Source organism: Rhagoletis pomonella, unplaced genomic scaffold (assembly GCF_013731165.1).
Source record: "Rhagoletis pomonella isolate Grant_MI unplaced genomic scaffold, Rhpom_1.0 Rhpom_scaffold_00341, whole genome shotgun sequence".
NCBI classification, from domain to species: domain Eukaryota; kingdom Metazoa; phylum Arthropoda; class Insecta; order Diptera; family Tephritidae; genus Rhagoletis; species Rhagoletis pomonella.
This window is the reverse complement of record NW_023458895.1, coordinates 26,435-46,412: the sequence shown is the minus strand read 5'-3', so window position 1 is coordinate 46,412 and position 19,978 is coordinate 26,435. Positions and strand designations below refer to the sequence as shown.

General features: G+C 34.1%; 1 protein-coding gene across 1 annotated transcript in view; it reads right to left on the bottom strand.

The window, feature by feature from the left end:
* The window catches only part of LOC118750643 (probable WRKY transcription factor protein 1), a gene marked incomplete at both ends in the record, with an annotated part of 60,723 nt that overhangs the window by 27,732 nt on the left and 13,013 nt on the right, over positions 1–19,978 (bottom strand). Inside the window, 2 exons of the mRNA XM_036485376.1 lie at positions 5,485–5,644; positions 13,502–13,632. Of these exons, the coding sequence (XP_036341269.1) occupies positions 5,485–5,644; positions 13,502–13,632 (291 nt within the window). The remainder of the gene's footprint in view (positions 1–5,484; positions 5,645–13,501; positions 13,633–19,978) is intronic.

The following is a 19,978-nucleotide window of genomic DNA, read 5'->3' as shown; positions in this document are numbered from 1 at the left end:
GGCGTATGAGTATCAATAATACGTAGTGAGATTGTTGTAAGCGGAGGAATGAGCCTAGTTTTCTAAAAGTGCTGTTTTAAGTACTTACAGTTACTGTGGGTAGTCGGTGTCTTATAGCAGATTGTTGCCTTATTTTGGCTTTAAACTGCTGTCAAATTCATATCTTTTGCTAAAATTTTACATATTAGCAAAGGTTCAGGTGCTAATAATTTCATTTGCAACAATTAGCTTATTGACACCATTTAAAAATCAAACAGCATCTGGATTGTTGTTTTTTTATTTACTTTTATTCCCCTTTCACTATTTGAATAATTAAATAAATATTAGCAATTTTAAACGCTTTACTAATTATATTTTCAAATACTAATTAGTTCATTCCGTTGAACCGAGGCTAACGAAATTATTTTCCCAAGCGTTTTAAAATTTTGCAGTTGTTTGTTTTAAATATTTGAATTTAATTTCTTCGTTGTAAATTAGTTAGCTGTTGGTTGGTTTGCCATATACATACATACACTCCGTGTCACAATTATATGCGCAACACATATTTACAAGTTTTGACAATTCATATTTTGGCTATTTAATTTTAGTTATTATTTATAAAAATATAGTTTATTCTTTAAGAAAAAATGGTAAAAAAATCACAAGTAAATCGGTTATTTTTTTGTAAAAATAATAGCTCATTTTTGCAATATTAAAAAATAGTCGAACTTACATACTTTTTATGGAAAAAATGCCCACCACGGGCAACAAAAAAGTTTGCCAAGGATCAACGATTAATCTTAATTATTTCAAATCGCACTTTAACTTAAACTTAATGGGCTACAAAAATGAATTTCACAACCTTTTTGGGAAACCTAATTTAAAGTTGAATTTTTTTTCTACAATTGAATGACTGCATATTCAAATTCTTTCTATAAAATTTAATTAGAAATCACGAAATTTTGTGATTTATTATTTTTTACTTCAATAGTAACTGCACAAAATTTTAAACCGGCGTTTATACGGTTTTCGGTAAAGGATAGACTATTTTTTTATAAAAAAAAATTAAACTAAATTACGAAAATTAATTATTTAAACGAGTCATTGTGTGGTGCGCTTGCAATTATGACATGTTGTATATTTTAGAACGTTTATAGCTATTTCAGCTTTTACATAAAATTTCGCAATGGTTTTATTAAATATTCTGCTTTACGTTATTTGTTAAAGCTAACTGGTGGCAGGTTAACTCGAACTGAGGATGAGTTAAGTGGAAAATTGTATGTATTTTCATTGGATGAACATAGTATGTATGTAAGCGCGTTAAGTTGAAAGCCGCATGCCATTTGCTCGGAAACCAAAACTCTAAGCTTCTGAGTAGTAAGAGAAACGTATCGCTATGTTAAATATGGCCAAATTTCTGGCAAAACATCCACTGTTGAACGTGTTGTAATTAGGTTTGTTTTTATTTAATAAAGGATAATTCGTAGTTCATAGGATACTGCTATTTATTTATGTAAATTACTTTCAAAAGTCTGCTCTTGTGCGTGAAATATTGAAATCGATTCAGGGTTTTAAGCCGTTTTCGAACAACCAGTTAACAACTATCCATAAAAGTGACCAATAATAGAAAATAAAAGGAAAAACGTAAATCATTTCGTCGGATAGAAATGTTCCTGCTATGTAAATATACAACACGGATCGTGATGCTGGTAACAGGGCAAGAGGAAGACCGTCTCTGTGACGGAGAAGGGTTTCACTTCATTTGACATTTCCAATTGGCGTGTGTTGGTACAGAAAAGAAATACCTGGCATGGCAATAGCCATATTGAATAATTCCCTAGATATAAGAAAAATTAGAGCACATGCCAAATTTCAGCGAAATTGGTTCAAGCTAACTATTCTTTCTGTACGTCGCACAATGGATCGCTTCATACAAGTTGATGCTCAAAAGTCTGTAAACGGGTTTTTCTCCTAAAAATGCTGTAGGCAAATCCAAAAGAGAAATATTGTATAATTTTTATAAATTTAAAACACTGCTTTGTGCACTAACACTGTTTTACAATTTTTTTTGTTATTAAATTGAAAAATATTAAGTGAAAAAGAATAAAAACAGATAATCCGTTCGTGTTCTTAGCACTGAAAAATAAAATCATTGTACACTAAGATTACTTGCAATATAGACATTGAGAAAACGGTACAATGCATGATGAAAATTTAATTAATCTTCAGAGGCATGAGATTCAGTATGTGTATACTCAAAATTTTCTTCTTAAAGCATGTCTTTTACTTCTGGACCAAATGTTGTTTCTTACGGTTTGTAAACACTTCTTATAAGAGGATCGGAAAAAACATTTGGACTGGGAAATACGTCTTCAAGTTTAGCTTGCCTTAAGGTTTTTCGGCTAAACCGTTCACGATAAGCTTTAAATTCTTTGGTTCGCGATGCCTATCCTCTTCACTTAATTGCTCAATCGGTGAAAGGAAATTCAATATAATTTCGGCACTATGCATTAAAATTTTGTCCACTGTTGTTGTCACTGTTTTCCAGGGATAAAGGCTGTCACACAGTTCCGCAGTATCAAAATACAGCGACTTGAAATTTATATTATCTTTTTTAAATCCACTGGATATTGTTTACGAGTTTTTCTCATCCGTATTTTTCGGATTCATAAAATTGGTTTTTGTGTCTAGCGCAAATATTTCATTTTATTGTAACGCTACTCTTGAAATTGTCCAAAATATTGTTGCAGCTTCTTTCTTTTTGAGGCTAGACCGCTGCGGTTTGAAATATATTCTTCCACATGGCTGAACTCGCTCTGTAATAGCTTAGAAGGGCTTTTAAATATTAATTTACACAAATCGCGATTTTTAATAGAAAAATGGTTTACGTCTGGAATAAAATTCAAGTAGCACACTGATCTATAACTTGGTGTAAATTTGTGAATTTTGGTGCAATTAATCAGATTTATACCAAAATGCGTAAATTTAAACCAAGTTATACAACAATGTGCTACTTGGGAATTTATCAGAATGGAAGTAAATCATAAATACAGACGGTAAAACATATTTTTTCTAAAAAATTGGCAAAGTACTTGTGCAAATCTTTTAAGTTTACTTATAAATAAAGTCTAGCGGTTATAACTAAAAAAGACTCAGAGAAAAAACCTTACAAGTTATTCCTTATACCTCCGAAACCAATGAAATCGTATGTGTAATAATGAAAAGTTGTTAAACAATCAACACACGTTGTTTCTCCAACAGCATAGTTCCTTCTAACCTAATAGTAACCTTAAATATTATAAAACATCCTTTAATAATGCACTTTGTTATGACTGTGCTGGTACATATTTTGTATTTTAAATACCGACTTCCGAAAAATGAGTTTTGAGAATCGCCCTCTATGTAGCGGCCCCATTGTGCGTCGCAGAAAATGACTGCTTCACTCAACATCAAAATAACCCTTTTTAAATACTTATTACAGGAAACCATGCCTAATAACATCACACAGTCACACTAGATCGTACGCAGAGCAACACTTTAAAGGGTATGGGAGTCAAATATTTACTTACTTTTAATAGACAACTATATAATTTTTTGGTAAATTATAAAATTATGAGAAGTTACCAAATACTAGATGTAACGTAATTTTAATGCTTTTGGGATAAAGAATTCAGGAAATGTAGTCCCGTTGAAAGAAAAATTACCCTGTTCTTTAGGATGACCTTCAAAGGTAGGCGGTTTTCAAATGTCTCACCTTTTTGACCTGAAAACTGTAAGCAAAGAAGTTTTTAGAAAGCTATTATTTGTTTTTTGCTGTTCTTGCGTCAAGAAATCAATTTCCACGGCAGCAAGAACCGAAAAATACACTTAAAACTTTTTTAAAGAGATAACAGTTTTAGGAAAAACACACACAAAAATTGATAAACCTTACATTTCAAGGTAATTTTAAAGGTATGTAATCTTAGAACAATATACAAAGCAGGTAATGGACATACAATAACGAAATAGATAATCTGTTTTTACTCAATCATTACTCATTTAAGTACATCAAAAACCAGAAAAGTCATTACATAATGCCCAGTATTTTTCGCCGCAGGGCATGCAAAGCCACCAAAAACACATTTGTCTAAATTAATAATTCAAATTTTGTATTCAAATGTAGTTTTTGCAATTTGATGCTCTTACATATAGTACTTATACCTAAATGTAATAAGTGAAGTTATTTATATATTTAATATATTATTATTCAAACAACAAATTCAACTCAAAATTGTATGCATGTGCGTAATTTTGTTGCTATTTTTGTAATTGTTTCCTGCAGCATTTGGTTAGTGTGGTGGAAAATCAGAAAATTCTAATATTAACGCTGTCATTTTTGCAAAATAATGCACTTTACTCTCGAAATGACACATTATTGCCACATCCGTGATATGCAACAACGAGTCGACGAAAACGTTTGTTAAAATTTCCTATGTGATTACATATATGTACAAATGTATATTTATGTACATATCGTCGTCACCCTTCTTATGCCAGAAGCACGAATGTGCAAATTTATCAGTTTTGAGTTGAGTTGGGTTGACTTGATTAACATTTGGATGTTCTATGTTATACCAAAACCCGCAATACCATGCGTACAAGGAAATCACATAGTTTCCAATTTAAATTGCATAAATGTAGAGCTAAGACTCGTAAAAAAAATTTCAAACTTGATTTCCCAAAACTTTCATTTTTACATATTCGAGTTTCTTAAAAAGTAGTGAAAATTAATTTACTACACAGTAACCCTCACTATTACTGGGTTAGTTTGGTTTTTTAGTTTTGCGAAAGTCAGCAAGAGTAATCAAAGCTACATGCATAACTACATACATATGTATGTAAATATTTATGTATATATACATATAATTACATACATAAAAAAAAAATCATATTAATTTGAATTCGAAATATTTGGTTGGTAAATTCGTCCTCAACCAGCACACGTTCGCTAGGAAGCAAACGTTCGCAATTACAGTACATGTCACTGACCCTTTATGGCATTCGCTGGTTGGCAATATAGCTGAGCTCACGGCCCATACAACATACATACATACACATGTACAAAATAAACACACTCGCCCTGAAACAAATATCTATTGTGAGAGGAAAATTTATTGCTGATGGCATTCACATTGTATGCGCCGTCGTCTAATCGAGTCTAATAGCTGTGCTAAAATGCAAACGAACATGTCACCACACTGTTCATTTGGCCGTATTAAATAGTGTTACATGCATTTTAATGTGACACTTTCCAATCGATTGCAATACAACCAAAAATTGTGTGATATTTCAAATAGAGGCATATTCGTTTGCAACTCTTCAATGGTAACTAAGTAAATTTACATTTTTGCAATCACTTTAACGCATTTATGCAAATTATGAATAAGAACTAGAATACGCACGACAGAAAATTTTAAATTCTATATATATACATATATCGTAATAGTGATTGTGATTGGCACTTACAGCGTATTCGCAAATTCACCATTGAACTTTGTGTCTCGCCGCGGTCGTTGGCCGCTGCACACGCATAGAAACCAGCATGTACGCGTGCAACACGTTGTAGAACAAGCGAACGAGTAGAAATGATGATGCCCCACGAGACATTCTGCGTGACAGGAATACCCTGAAATAAAAGAATTATTTTTAAAAAGTAAAAACTGAATAAAAAAAGAGCTAAAAGATTTTAGAGAAATTCACATTTCAATTATACATTTAAACTCTGATCAGACATGTTTATTATTTTTAAAATCTAGCTGATGCAAATTTCTGCTCATAGTGAAACAAGCGCGTTATATTTTCCAACACAAATTAATTGAGCTTGAGCATTTGTTAGGAAATAGTTAGTAGGCCGGCCAATGTTTTAAGGGTGGCTTGGCTGAGATTACAGAACACGTGGTATAAAGGGTCCGCATATTCCAGGTGCATACCCTCAAACCATAGTCCATGATCTTGGGTACTGTAAATGTTCGCTTGAGGCGCAATACCGTGCATACGCTTAATGCAATACCACATACATACTTACATATAAGATAGTGTGAAAATTTCACAAACGACTAAAGAAAGTTATTTTCTTCAAAACTTTTGGATAGTTTTCTAACTTAGCAAACAAAATACGAGCTTCTACTATAATTTGTGAAGTTCGGAAGCATTGAGATAGTTTAACCAAAATAAATGCATTTTTATGCCTCCTTATACGTGGTATTGCATTTAACGGTTACGAGGTATATGGAGGGAACATGCCTAGATAAAAGTGAAGCCCGTCGCAATTACTTTCGATATGGACACCAGATGCTGGTCAGTTTTGAAACCATCAATAAAAATTCAACAATGTGTGAGCCCGAGCTCAGTGTTGGGATTACGATAGCGTTCAGCCCTAGAAACTCCTCAGCACTGGTAGTGGTGGCGTACTATATTGGATCATTTGAAATACACTTGGGTACAGATCTCTACCCCATCGCTCTGCACCTCGTTCCACTCAGTATATTCAATCTCACTCTATATAGTCGTATTCCTTTTTCGATTACAAGAAATTATTATTAGACATGCATTTCATTCCTGTAACAACTAACTTTCTTTTCATCAAAACGGGACAAAATATCGACATAAGAATGGCGTATGTCGAACTGCTAATGGCTTCTTCAGTATCTGGCAAACTGTGAAAGTCGCCTTGATGGTGGATTTCTCACGTCTGAAGCTACACTTATAAGGTCCAATCAATTGTTTCACAAGAACTAAATAATATGGAGTAATTGGAACAACTAACGGTATCTCCTTTTTTGTGGATTGCGCAAAGCACACTGAGATTCCAATTATCGGATGTGTTTGAAAATAGCAATTTCTGCTGAAAAACTAGTACCCACTTCCTTCCAGCTCATCGCTGCCGACTTCGAGCAGCTCAGCCAGGGAATCATATATCTCTCTCTTTTCCTCAAGTTGCTTGTATGCGTGGTTGGTAACATCCACTACGAAGTTACTGGGGCATGGTATCTCACTGCTCATATACTAATTCAGACGAAGAGGAGTTGTCTGATTTGGCATGGTAGAGAGCCGAAAGTGAAACTTCTCGGATAGCCGACGTAAATACATCATGTCGATGTCGAAATTTTGGCGTATTCCTTGATGCACTCTATTGCAAAAAGGCGCGTGAGAACCTTGCCCTGTAACTAGGTTGCGATTTGCACACTTTGACGCTAAAGTCGACAAGAACAATTTTAACATCGCGGCGGGGACAGCACTTATGCACTGCTTCTAGGCACTCATAGAAACGCTGATATGCTGCTAAATTTTGCTATGATGTTGTAGTAGATATCGTACACAATTTTTTTTTACGTGCCCCGTCCATCACATTTCCTGAACTGCGATGATGTCAGCCTGGTATTTTACTACAATATCCAGCAGTGGATATATGCACTTTCCCCATAAAGGGTCCGGATATTCCAGGTGAATACCCTCAAACCAAAGTCCCTCTATACGTTTGCCGTGGTCGTAGTCAAAAAAGGGGGTCTTATCGGAGGCTTTTTCTCACTTTTCATTGGGCGGGGTTTTAACGTGGCGGGACCCAAACCCAGCGCACGCGAAGTTTTGCGCCTTCTCACTTTAGCTCGGTTCCAAACGGGTATTTGGTCTCTTACCAGAGGATACGTCGATATAAATATCCAGTTGTTGTAAGCTGCGATGCGAACCGTGCTCATAAGAATCACTTCTGGTCACTCCCAGGTGATTGGCTGTCAAAAAATTTCCCCACGTACGAGGACTTCTGTGCACGGAACCATCCTCCTTGCAATTTAGTATTTTATGCAAATTTCCATAATGTATACAAATGAAATTATTTCTTGTATATACAATCTTTCATTGGAAATCACCCATCGAAACATTGAAAAAGTGCATGGAGTCAAGTTCATACGCTGACCGAAAAAACAGTTCTCATCCTGGCAATTTCATGGTTTGTACAAAATACGTGTCCACTCACCACTTAGCATTAATTTTCATTACAAAAATCCAATAAAAGTGTTTCTGGCCATTTTTCATTACATTATAGGAGCACCGGACTGATCGAGTCCCCAACTTCTGTATATTGCATCTAGGCCTAACGACAATATTATGTACGAATTGCATACGATTCCATACCGCCAAAAGCAAATTTGAATCGTGTTTAAAAACAGCTATGTGCTTTAAAGTGGCGCAAATGTCCATCACGTCGTAATTGGTCAAAAAAATTGATTTTTTTTTCATAAATTTTAGTAATTAAACTGAACATTTCTGCTTATCAAGCTTACTACTTGTATGATAAAATTTATAAAAACTTAAGTTTTGAAATTGTAGTCCTCTATATTATTAAGATATGTTTATACTAGATACTTGCAATACACTCGAATATACTATACATATATATGTAAGTGCACATACATAGGTATATTGCATCAGTAGCAGTATGAGCATCTATTGTTTATATATTTTTTTATTTGTTTTCGAGCTGCCACTGTTGTGTTGTCATTTCGTTGTTATGATTTGCGCAAACAATTTTTGCATATGAACAGCACCGCAAATGAAAATAAATATAAATGCATAAATACAAGAATACAAATACGCGTCTATAAATATGCATGCTTATACAAGAGTCGACGCATATGTGTGTAAAATAAAGAAACATGTGGGTTTATGAAAAATACTCAAGGGACGATGGCATTTAAAATATCTTAAAAAAAAACATACGAAGGAATGGATGTGAGCCAGTAAACACTATGTAGGTGTGTTTAACAAATGTGTAAAATCTATACTTATTTTTTTATTTACATAGGTACATACATACATACATATGTATGCACGTTCAGCCGATAGTGCTGGCAACCGACTTCAAAGGCATACGTGCACATCCGTTAATATAACGCAGCTTTCAGCTATGCGCACACAGTTGCATTTCCCTGCATACATACATATATGTATGGACATTTTTATATTCGTATTTATGTACATTAGGGTGGCAAAAAAGAGTAAAGTCGAAATTTTAATTCCCTTAGCCCCTCGGATTGTTCTATATCGAAACAATTATGTGAAATTAAAAAAAACATTTCGTTAAAACCAATGTTTTTCGATTTTAAAACTTTCTTTCTCTTCAGGAGACTTCCAGTAATAATACCCAACTGTTTATTTAACCATTTTTTGGTAAAAAGTGTTTTTATAAGTCCACTAAAACCAGAAAAAGCGCAATTTGGAGACCCATAATAAGTTGCTTGTAATAAAAAGTTTTAAAATAAGCAATTTCGTATTATTCTTAGAAGTCACCTGAAGAGAAACAAAATATGGATTTTTAGGAATTCTATACCATTTTCACGAAAAATAATAAATGTATAGCCATATAAAATACACGGAAAACTTTGAGCGCTTTGAGCGACCAAAAAATATTTTTCGTTTTCGGAAAAAAACAGGTGTACTTTTTTTCGATATAAAATAATCCAAGGCAGTTAGTGCTTTAAAATTCGGTCTCTACTTTTTTCACATGCATTTGTGGATCACCCTAATGTACACATGCATGGTATGAAAGCACATGTCAGTGCTGCATTTGTGTGCCCCAGTGTGAGCTGCTTCTTGCTCCCATGAAAATGCACTGGAAATTTGTCATAAAATGAATAATAACTGCATTTATACGAGCTGTTTTACCCGTAGGCAAAATGTGAGTAGTTATTTTCCGACACCGAAAACCAAATATGTGACAAAAAAAAAAAAAAACAAAAACAAAAACAAATAGGAAGCAGCGGCAACGCACGAAATGTGAGCAGCTTACTCAGGTCTGTGGGTGGGCGGTTAAATTGCATTCGTCGTGGTATTTGCGCCTCTTATTATTAAGCATTTTTTAGTCTTTTCTTTATGTGTGTTTCATCTGGCGTTCGTGTGGACCGAATACTGGATTGCAGCTATTACATATGTACGTAGATGTGTATGTATGTATATATATATATGTACTTGTACCTATTTGTATTCTTTTAGAGCTCATACGTTAGTGCATAAGCAATTGTGTTGCAGTAAAGTCTGTGAGTTCGAGTCATTTTTCGTTTTATTTGTGAAGAGTGAGTGCTTTAAAAGCTTTTTATCAGAGAAAGGTTTTCCATAGTCAAGGTGATTTATTGTTGATTACGTTTTAAGAAAAAAGCTTTTATATTTGAAATATCTTTATAAAATTATTATTATATATATAGTTATTGCCTTTTTACTAAATTTCGGAACAAAATATTTTCCAGGAATTTGCTGCAATTATTTTTGCTAATTCTAGCTGCTTTTTCCACCCGTATTACATTTACAATTACTTATGTATGTATATACTTAATATTTCATGTTTTCTCTCTGTCTTCTATGACAAGTGAATCTTCACAAGTGTGTATAGCGCCAACCGGGTATTGATCTCCCTTGGCATACTACAAGCATTCGTTCCAATACTTTGGAATGCAGAGGGTGGACAAATAATTGCAATCACTGAAGATATACCAGTGTTAGTAGAGGATGGTTTCGTGTGCAGAAGTTCACGTTGGGTAAAGCTTTTGACTACCAATTACCCCGCCCCATGCAAACAAACAACATGCCTCGGATGAGACCTCCTTCTTTTGATGACGAACACGGCAAATGTTTAAAGGACTATGATTTGAGAGAATGCACCTGGAATATTCGGATACTTAATGGGAAAGCTGCCTCTGTCTCATGACGACAAAGGTTTACATCACCGCCATCCAAGAAATGCGTTGGACGGGAAAAGCACAAAACGTGTCTACTACAGCTAGATTTATGGTTGAAGAGAGACTCCGTCGCCGAGTACTGTCATTCACCAGGGGTGGCCCCACGTCTAGCCACAATCCGTATCAATGAGAGATTCTCCAACATTTCGCTCAGCTGCGCCAATGCACCGGCGAAAGAGAAGGACGAGGCGTCCAAGGATCTCTTCTATGAGTGCTGCCCCCGCCCCGATATCAATATCTTGCTTGTTGACTTCAATGCACTGGTTGGAAAAGAATGAATCTTTGGCGCTACTGTCGGAAAATTCAGACTCCATGACGATATGTCCGATAACGGACATTCGCTGGAACCCGATACATATTAGTGCCTAGTTCCAGCATAAAAAGATCCATCAAGCTACATAGCTTCAAGTCAAAAAATGAGAAGCCAAATCAGCCATGTTGTGATAGACGGAAGGCACGAATCGACGGGCTTGTAATGTACTATGTACACTCCGAGAGCCGAACATCAACTTAGACCACTATCTTGTTGCAGCCAAGATATGCGCCCTCTGTGCTGTCGACAATGCAAAGACTCCCACTCCTGCTCGCTGAGGGCAGTTTTTGAGAAACCGACATATGCGAGCAGTGGAACCACATTTCTCGCCCAGTAAGTACCACTACCGAGGAAGTAGTCAGAGATATGCTGCAGAGAATATGTATATATATGCTGCCTACAGGACCACAATGTGCATTGGGCGCAATGATAGCCATGTGGGATGGTTATAGGGAACTATAGCGGTATAGAGAAGCGAGACAGAAGCCTGAGTTACGTGAGTGCGTAGAGCTTGCGATGTTGTCCGGCAGTAAAAATGCCCAAAAATTTTATCGGGAGGATTAGGCGACTTACGGTAGATTTCAAGACACGGGCCACCTTCTGCAAGAGCACCCATGGCGATCTAGTGACTGATGTCCAGAACGTACGCTATTATACAGGATTTGCTGCTGTAAAGCCTAATCGAGTAGTTAGAATTTTTGTATATTTTTAACACAGGCTTCAGCTAAATTAATTTTGGTTATTATTGTTACGTGAAAAGCAAGTCGCTGACATTTTTTCAGTCACACTAGCAACAAAAAAATAGAGATTTTTAATTTTTGATTGTATTTTCAGATGTATTGTAACATAAAGTTACGTGCAAGAGTTCATCCTGAATATTGGCGTTTTTGTTGAAATCTATAACTTTATGTTACATTTTATTTTAAGAGCTGTAAAAGCATTTATTTATAATAACTACGAGCTAAAAGCGTAGTAGATAATTAATAGAGGTATGCACTGCGACCAAGAGATCTATTGTGCTCTAAAAAAAGCTTAGTAGCAAAATCGGTAGAGGTGCGTGGCCACTCTTATGCCCAGGTTCGATCAAAAGTGGTTTTCTAACTGCAAGCGCCCTTCGGCACTGTACTTCTGGCATTAAAAATCCTTTCATAAATATCAAAAAGCACGCCACAAATTAAAGAATAAACTAACCCAATGTTCCATGAAAATGCGCCTTGGTAGGTATGTACATATTTAGGCCTTTGATTACTAAATATTGCTAACTTCATACTTCTGAAAGAAAAATCTATTCGTACCATAAACTGGCAATAAAACGCAGAAAAACCATCGAGCAAATATAACGTTAATATCGTCACTTGAAATGCAAAAAGACGTAACAACATCGTAAATGAAATGGAAAAAGTTGTGACAAGTATTTTACTTTTTTTCATAAAATGATGTGAGGAGTTGTAATTCGATGAAGTCCATCATACAAATCAAAAAGTGAAGTTTTGAATTTTTTACTAGATATAACCTTTTGCATTTCAACGATGACGGTTGTTACCAATTTTTTGCATTTAAAGCGACGACATGTATGTATTAGAGTGGTTCAAACAACTTTTGTTTTTTTTTTTTCTTCTTTTAATTTATAAACGCTACCTCAAATCACTGTTATTCGTCATAAAAATAAAACTTATTTTTTTATTAAAAAGAAGTTTTTAGGAGGTGGTGTTGGTCGGTTTTTTATTTATTGGATCCGCCATTTTGAAATTAAAAATTGACGTAATCAGCGTCCCCAAAAACTCCCGAGTGCCGAGTTTTGAACAAATCCAATAGCCATTGGGGATCCGCCATTTTTAATTTGTAAAACTGACTTCAGATTCCTAATTAGCAATCCCATAAACCCCCTGGTAATAAGTTTCAATCCATGAAAATGCGTAAACCGTTCAGTATTAACGACTTAATTTTAGTAGTCTCTTTTCGAAAGCATATTTTCCATTTGTCCAATACAGGTATGTAATTAAGGCAATGCTCTCCAACCATGCTTGAGTAATTACATGTGAAAACAATATTTTTAGCTGCATTTCAACATAACATGAAAAAAATTTAGTACCTACATCAGCTTTTTTATAAAAACCGACCAGCGCGACCAAAACAGTCGGGTCTACGTAACCGGAATGACCCAGGTACTCTTTTGGGATTCTGTGTGCTGTTTAAACAACAACAACAACCTCCCAAAAACTTTTTTTCCAAAATACAAAAATACGTGTCTCTTTTTTTATCACAAAGAATAATATTTTGGTGTAGCGTTTTTAAATTTCCCAGAATAGTGTTTTTTGAACCACTCTAGTATGTATGCATCTACATATAAGGAAATCCACGTGCATATATGTATATGTATGTATGTATGTATGTTCATAAAAGGGCATTTATGTATGTACTCGTATGCATATGTAAAACTCACATCATGTGACCACGTAATGCGATGTTCCTTTGGATTGGCCTTTATATGGCACTCAAAGTAAACATCATCGCCTTCTTTAATGTCATCCGGTTTGAGTGTTGAGCCCAACGACAGTGTCACTTGTGGTGGATCTGTGTTCATTCACACAAATATTCGCCATGTTTGTCAGTTTGCGATGCCATTGCCCACATGCCGTTGTTGGCAGCATTCAGAGTGGCAGGTTTTTTTTTTTGTTTGTTTGTTTGTTGTTAGAAGCAGAATGATGTTGTAATGCCGCCATTGATATCGTATTTCAGACATTATTGACATTGACCATGACAATGTTGACCGAGTTGTGAAGCCCATTTGCATGTGTAAAATTTTTGTCCGGTTAATGTATGCAATTTCAAGGACGAAGTATGAAAAGAAATTTAATCAGAAGGATAGAAATTATTAGTTAAATTGTATTAAAATTTTGGTTCTTATTAATAAATATACATTATTGTTAAAGCATAAGCTAAGTGACATTTGAACAGTTTTGGCTATTTTTTTTGTCTCTATATAATGTCTATAATTTTTTTGTTTACATGTACTAAGTATATCATGTTCAGAATAAAATAAATCAAAAAAATATATGCACATAAATAAAATGGATTATAGAAAATTACTTAATTTGAGTAGTTTTCAGTTAAGATTTTATTAACCTTATAAAATTTAATAATATGTTCGTTACACATACACTTGTGGTCAGCTGATTAAGTTAAGTGATATTTGGACCAGTTAAGGTAAATTTTCTATTTTTTATTTAATTTTTATATTTTTTATATTTATTTTTTAAAAAAATTTCCACCAACTTAATCAGTATATGTGATCAAAATATGCTCACTACAAGGAGGATTCTCATTAAAAGTAGTAAATCAAGGGTTTTGCACACTTCTAGTAAACAATTTTTTTAAGCGTTTTACGGGTAAATATATGTAATGTTATAATGAATAGTAGTTACAAAAGGTTTAGATAGTTTTGACGTATTTTCCAAATGAATGTCTTTTCTGCGATGAAAAAATCAAGTGTAGAAGGATTTGGCTTCACTTGCCATTTCCAGTTGGTGTAAGATGGCACAGTGGAATAACAACTGGCGTGCTTTGTTGGACTCGCCCTGAATCGCTTGCGCGGTTAGAACGCCAATTAAGACGAAGAGAAAAGTGGATCTTTTATAGATACGTACGCCAGGTTTATAAAGTTCCGTTTGCACTTCTCACTGATTAAAAAGTCTTTATTGTTGTTTTTTTGTTTATCTTTTTTTTTTGAGCTTTTAGTTGATACTATACAGCAACTTTTTGGTGTCACAAAACTTTGGCTGCAGCACAAAGTTTTCCACAGATGCACATTTTACTCTACGCTTTTACTCTTTTTTTTTGCAGAAAAGTAACTATAATATTCAAAAGTTTTTTCTTTGATTTTGTTTTTCTGGGGTTGGACAACGCATTAAAAATTAATTATAATTATTTCTGTCGTGGCATTAAATCTTGTTTTTGTGATTTATTTAACTAAATAAATTAAAACTTGTAAGAAAAAATTTTAAAATTGCACGTTTAATAAGCGCAGTGAATTTAAATGGTAATAGGAATATATATGTGTACATATCATGAATGTATATGAGCAAATCTCATGATTTTTTACATTTTTCGACAAAAACGTATTTTACATTACATATATATGTAGGTAGTAAAAAAAGTAAATAATTTGCGTTCCCTTATTCGGTTATCTGGCAAAGTAGGGGAAAAATTTGAGAGTAAAATTGGTCCTATCTTTGGAAGAAGTTGCAAGATTTTACCCTAAGAATTTCTGCTGGTAAAGTTGTCAAACCATCAGCTGTTCAAACGATTTGAAAGTTGAATAAGCAAAAGCAAAAGTACATCTGAATTTTCACCCTATAAAATACATCGTAACGAAGAAATATCAAGTTCTGAAAGTATTTTTGTTAATTTCTTGTGTATTTGCGTATAATTTACCAGATCGCCAAATGATAAAACACTGCCATGTAAACGAAAAATGGCGCCCAGGGTGTATTTGACAGTTTTACCAGTTTTTACCCGCAATGCGATCCCGTACTTTTTTTTCTCTCTTTCTCTGAGAGCAATTTTGCTTTTTGACAGTTTTACAGGTTTTGTCCAGAAAAGTTGAGGAACCAAACTACAACCACTCATGCTCATATACCCGTAGTTGCTTATGTAACGTATACGCACCGTTGCACCATACGCAGGAATCGTACACGTTTACTCGCACGCCTGAACTTAAAGGTCATATTATTTAAAAATAATCTTCTAACGACAAACTCCAGTCTAACTGAAATGGTACTAGGCAAAAATCATACTTTCCTGCTTGGAAAGTAAGTTTTTCGAAAAGAATTCCCGTTGGGAGCGAAATGTACAGCGTAAAAGCTAGACTATAGTTCCAGTTCAAGTTTTAGCGATAGCTCTAAGCTAAATCATAAAGTGGGCAACATCATGCATTCGGAATAGCAAGTTACTTTTAAGTATTAGCTTGCATCTACCAGACTACTGTGGTGCCACATAAGCTGAAGTGAGTTCAAGTTCAAGAACTTGTACTGAAAATCGAGTCGGAGCTTAAGCTCACTTTTCATGCATCAAGCCCAATATCTACACTGTAGCAATGCCTTTTCGAAGGCAGCAATTCAAGAGCAGAAAGAATGTAATCCAGGTTCCTAGGCACAGAAATATCTCTAGAAATAGAATTGCGAAAGAGGTGGCAGGGAAAGGAATTAATCGGTAGTCATTCAATCCTACTCCACATGCCATCAAGCAAATTATCTTCAAACAAACTATGGCTTAGATCTCTTTTTATTGGTCGTCCTGGCAAAAGCATCTCTTATCTATGCCAAGCGCACTAAAAATCCTTGAGTATTCACAACCTTCTGATCTGTGTACGGGAAAATAAGATAAGGTACACAGCGGGCCACGCTAGTGATAGTCGAATAAATTTCCTGTATAGAGTAGCAGTCAACGTAACTTAAACTTAGTTTTGGTGAATACCTGCCGCGAATCTGCACATTCTTTATTTTCTTTTTTCTACTACATTAATAAAAATGGTGAATGCACTCGCCCCGATGCGGCAAATTACAAGGATGAGTTTTTAAATTTGTATGACATTTTTGTCCTTTTTTCAAAGTTTGTATCTAATAGGTTATAACATATGAAATGCATTATGTCTGACATCGTATTGGAAAAAAGTCTTTTTAAATGACAAGTATTGAAAAAAAGGACAAAATTAAAGCCAAATGGCATCATGATGGGAAAAAGAACTGTCTTCTGAAGTAAGGTACGGATGGTCATCGAATGCACATATATACCAATTTTAGAATAATTTCGAGTTTGCTAATTAAAATGGAATTTTAGTTTTTCGAATCACAGTAATATTTAACTCGATGTGTTCTTGGTCATTTGGTGACATACGAGTTTTATTACACTAAATTCCATGATCAAAACATTTCAAGGTAAATTCATTCTCTCAATTCGTCGGCCATGATTTTTTTTTGAAGTTTACAAGCATTTTAAAATCATATAATGTTGAAAATAAACAAGTAATTTTAAAGCAAAAAACAAAACCGATTTCAATTCTCATATACAACTTTAAGATTATCGTTAATTTTTGCATGATCCAATGATCGGATTTAAACTCCTTTCTTGTAAAAAAAAAAATCATAGAAATCGGTTACCGAGGTCCAAGGTTATGCGGTTACATACAAAAAAAAATATTCCGACGAATTGATAACCTTCTCCTTTTTGTGAAGTCGGTTAAAAAATTAAATTGTTCACAACTGCTAATGTTAGAGATCGAAAATGATGATAAGTGTGTGAGGTTGAGCTTTGAACTTTTATATTCAGACTGCCTCTCAATGATCTTATGTTTTTATCATTATAAATTCGTTCGTTTTAGCAAAAAGAACATTTTCACCGTTTACTTTGAACATTTTGAAGTATCTAAAATTATTAAAATGAGAACAAAATCGCCAAATTTAAAAAAATTGCCAAATAGCTGCGAGAGATATTCTGCATGCTGCAATTTTTTTTTTAATTTCGTTATTAAAAAAACAATTCCGATATTTTCGTGTGTCCATGAAAAATTAGTAATTTCTGTAGTTTTGCGCCTAAATAAATGTTCTAAGGCTAAACTGGTTCGAATACTTAATTCATATTTCATTGTACTTATTTCTGGAACTCCATTGATTTATGTAAGTGCAAGAAGAATGCTTTAGCGTTTTTTTCCTGCCGACAGAAGGAAGGGATACTAAGAAAAACAACACGTGAGATTTGCCCCTATACTAATGTGCTTATGATAGCATGATATTTAAGAAGAGAATTTTCAGCTTTGTCGCCAGTATTGTGAACAACCAGTATGGAGCCTGATTTAGATGAAGATCTTGGAAGATAAGGCAAGTGAAGGTCTAACTAAAATTGCTACAACTCTAGAAAATAAATATTGTACAAATATGGAATAGAATGGATTAAAACGCAAACAGCAATTAATTTTTAGGCGTTGCAGAATCTAAAGGAACTAAAAGTGTTTATTTTTTATTTATAACCAGACTGATTTTGTTTTGGTTTTGTAAAAAATCTAAAAATGCCGAGGTAAAAAAAATTACTTGGCACCTAATAAGTCGCTTCGAAACTAGGTAGAAATTTTGTGGAGAAACTTTAGACTTCAATTCAGGTTAATTTTTTTGACAAAATTTGCACGCATTACTCATACAAATGGTACAGCGACAGAGTTGATAGGCTTCGACCGCCCACTTGCTGCCAACTGATAGGTAAGCACTGTTAAGAAAATGAAGGCCTCTTTAAGAAGAAGAGAAAAGGAGGCAGATAGACGTGAATACGAAGAACTTGAAGTATGGAAGAAACACTTATCAACGCTTTAGAATTACGTTACGATTGTGATTATACTTATCTTCCTGCGAGCTTGAAACGATGCGTTTGATGTAAGTACTTATGAGGGCATCTATGTAAAACTTTTAAAATTTGACGCACATTTTGCACCGCAATAAACATCGATACACATTTACTCACATATTTTTAGAAATTTTTAGATGAGAAAAATAAAAACAGACAACGTTTTGGCAAATGTGTTTGTAAGAATTTTCTATGGATGTTAGCGGATGTGCGTCTTAGTGAAAATGTAGATACGTATGCTGACAATTTGTTTGCGAGACTTTTTAAGTTATTACTTACATAAGTATGTACATATATGTACAAGAGATAAAACATACTAAACTCGGAATTTCTTTTCCTCACACTTTTAGTTTTTATTTATTTGGTTGATATTCTAAAGAAACCGGTGAGATGTAGGAGTAACCAGTGAACATAAGAGAGTAATATTTTAAGCAGTGCTTGTCTCCTTCTAACTCTCAGTACACGATGAATGAAGTAAAATTTAGAAAGTTGGTACGCATGTACATATCGCTGATGAAATGTAGAAAGCCCCCAACTGACATTTTTTTCGAAATTTTTTTTTTTTTTGCATTCCTAAGAAGCTTATACTAAGATGGGAAGATGGGTTCCCTAAAAAATTTAGAACCGTAACTCAAAAAATAGCTAGTTTTTGCCACTTTTTAAAAAGCCCTAATTGAACGAATGAAAATTTGTGAAAACAAAAAGCTCCAATTGAAGTACTTTTGCTACAATGCTCCTAAATAAAGGTCAGAAATAAAGCCTCTCAAACCCATTTTGATCGATACCCATTTTTATTAATTCATCCAACTTTTTGAATATTTTGAATGTAACATTTTAAACACGTGGCAACCCTCTTCAAACATTCAAAAAGTTAACTAAAGATATGTTAATACTTTGTTTGACTGTTTGCTGTTTTATATTTCATATACTTTTTGTATAAGTTAAATGAATTACACCTTTCAAACAGGTGGCAGCCCTCTTCAAAAGCTTTTTCAAGTTGAATCGTTGTTAACCCTCCTTCGCCGGAGACTGCGATACATATTTTAATTAACTGATGAATTGAATGGAATTCGACTTTTCAAACATGTGAAAACCCCGCTAAATATGGCTCAGAAGTAAAAAATTTGTCAAACCCCCTTCAATTGATACCCATATTTTATTAATTCATTTAACTTATTAATAATTTGAAAATAACTTTTTAAACAGTTGGTAACCATCTTCCAACAGCTCAAAAATATTCTTTGCGTTCAAACTAAAGGTTTCTTATTACTCCTTCGTTTGACATCCATATTTTAATATTTCTTGTAACTTGTGTATAAGTAAACTAAATTCGACATTTCAAGCTGATGGCAAGCCTATTCAAAATACTTCTACTTACCGAAACCTTTTTTCATTTGTCGCTCATATGGTGATAAATACAAATTTCTCTTACCTAATTCCCTTAATTCAAATTGAATTTGATTTTTTAAACAGGTGGAAACCCTCGTATAGTTCCGAAAAGAAACAAAGCTTTTCAAAACAACTTCGA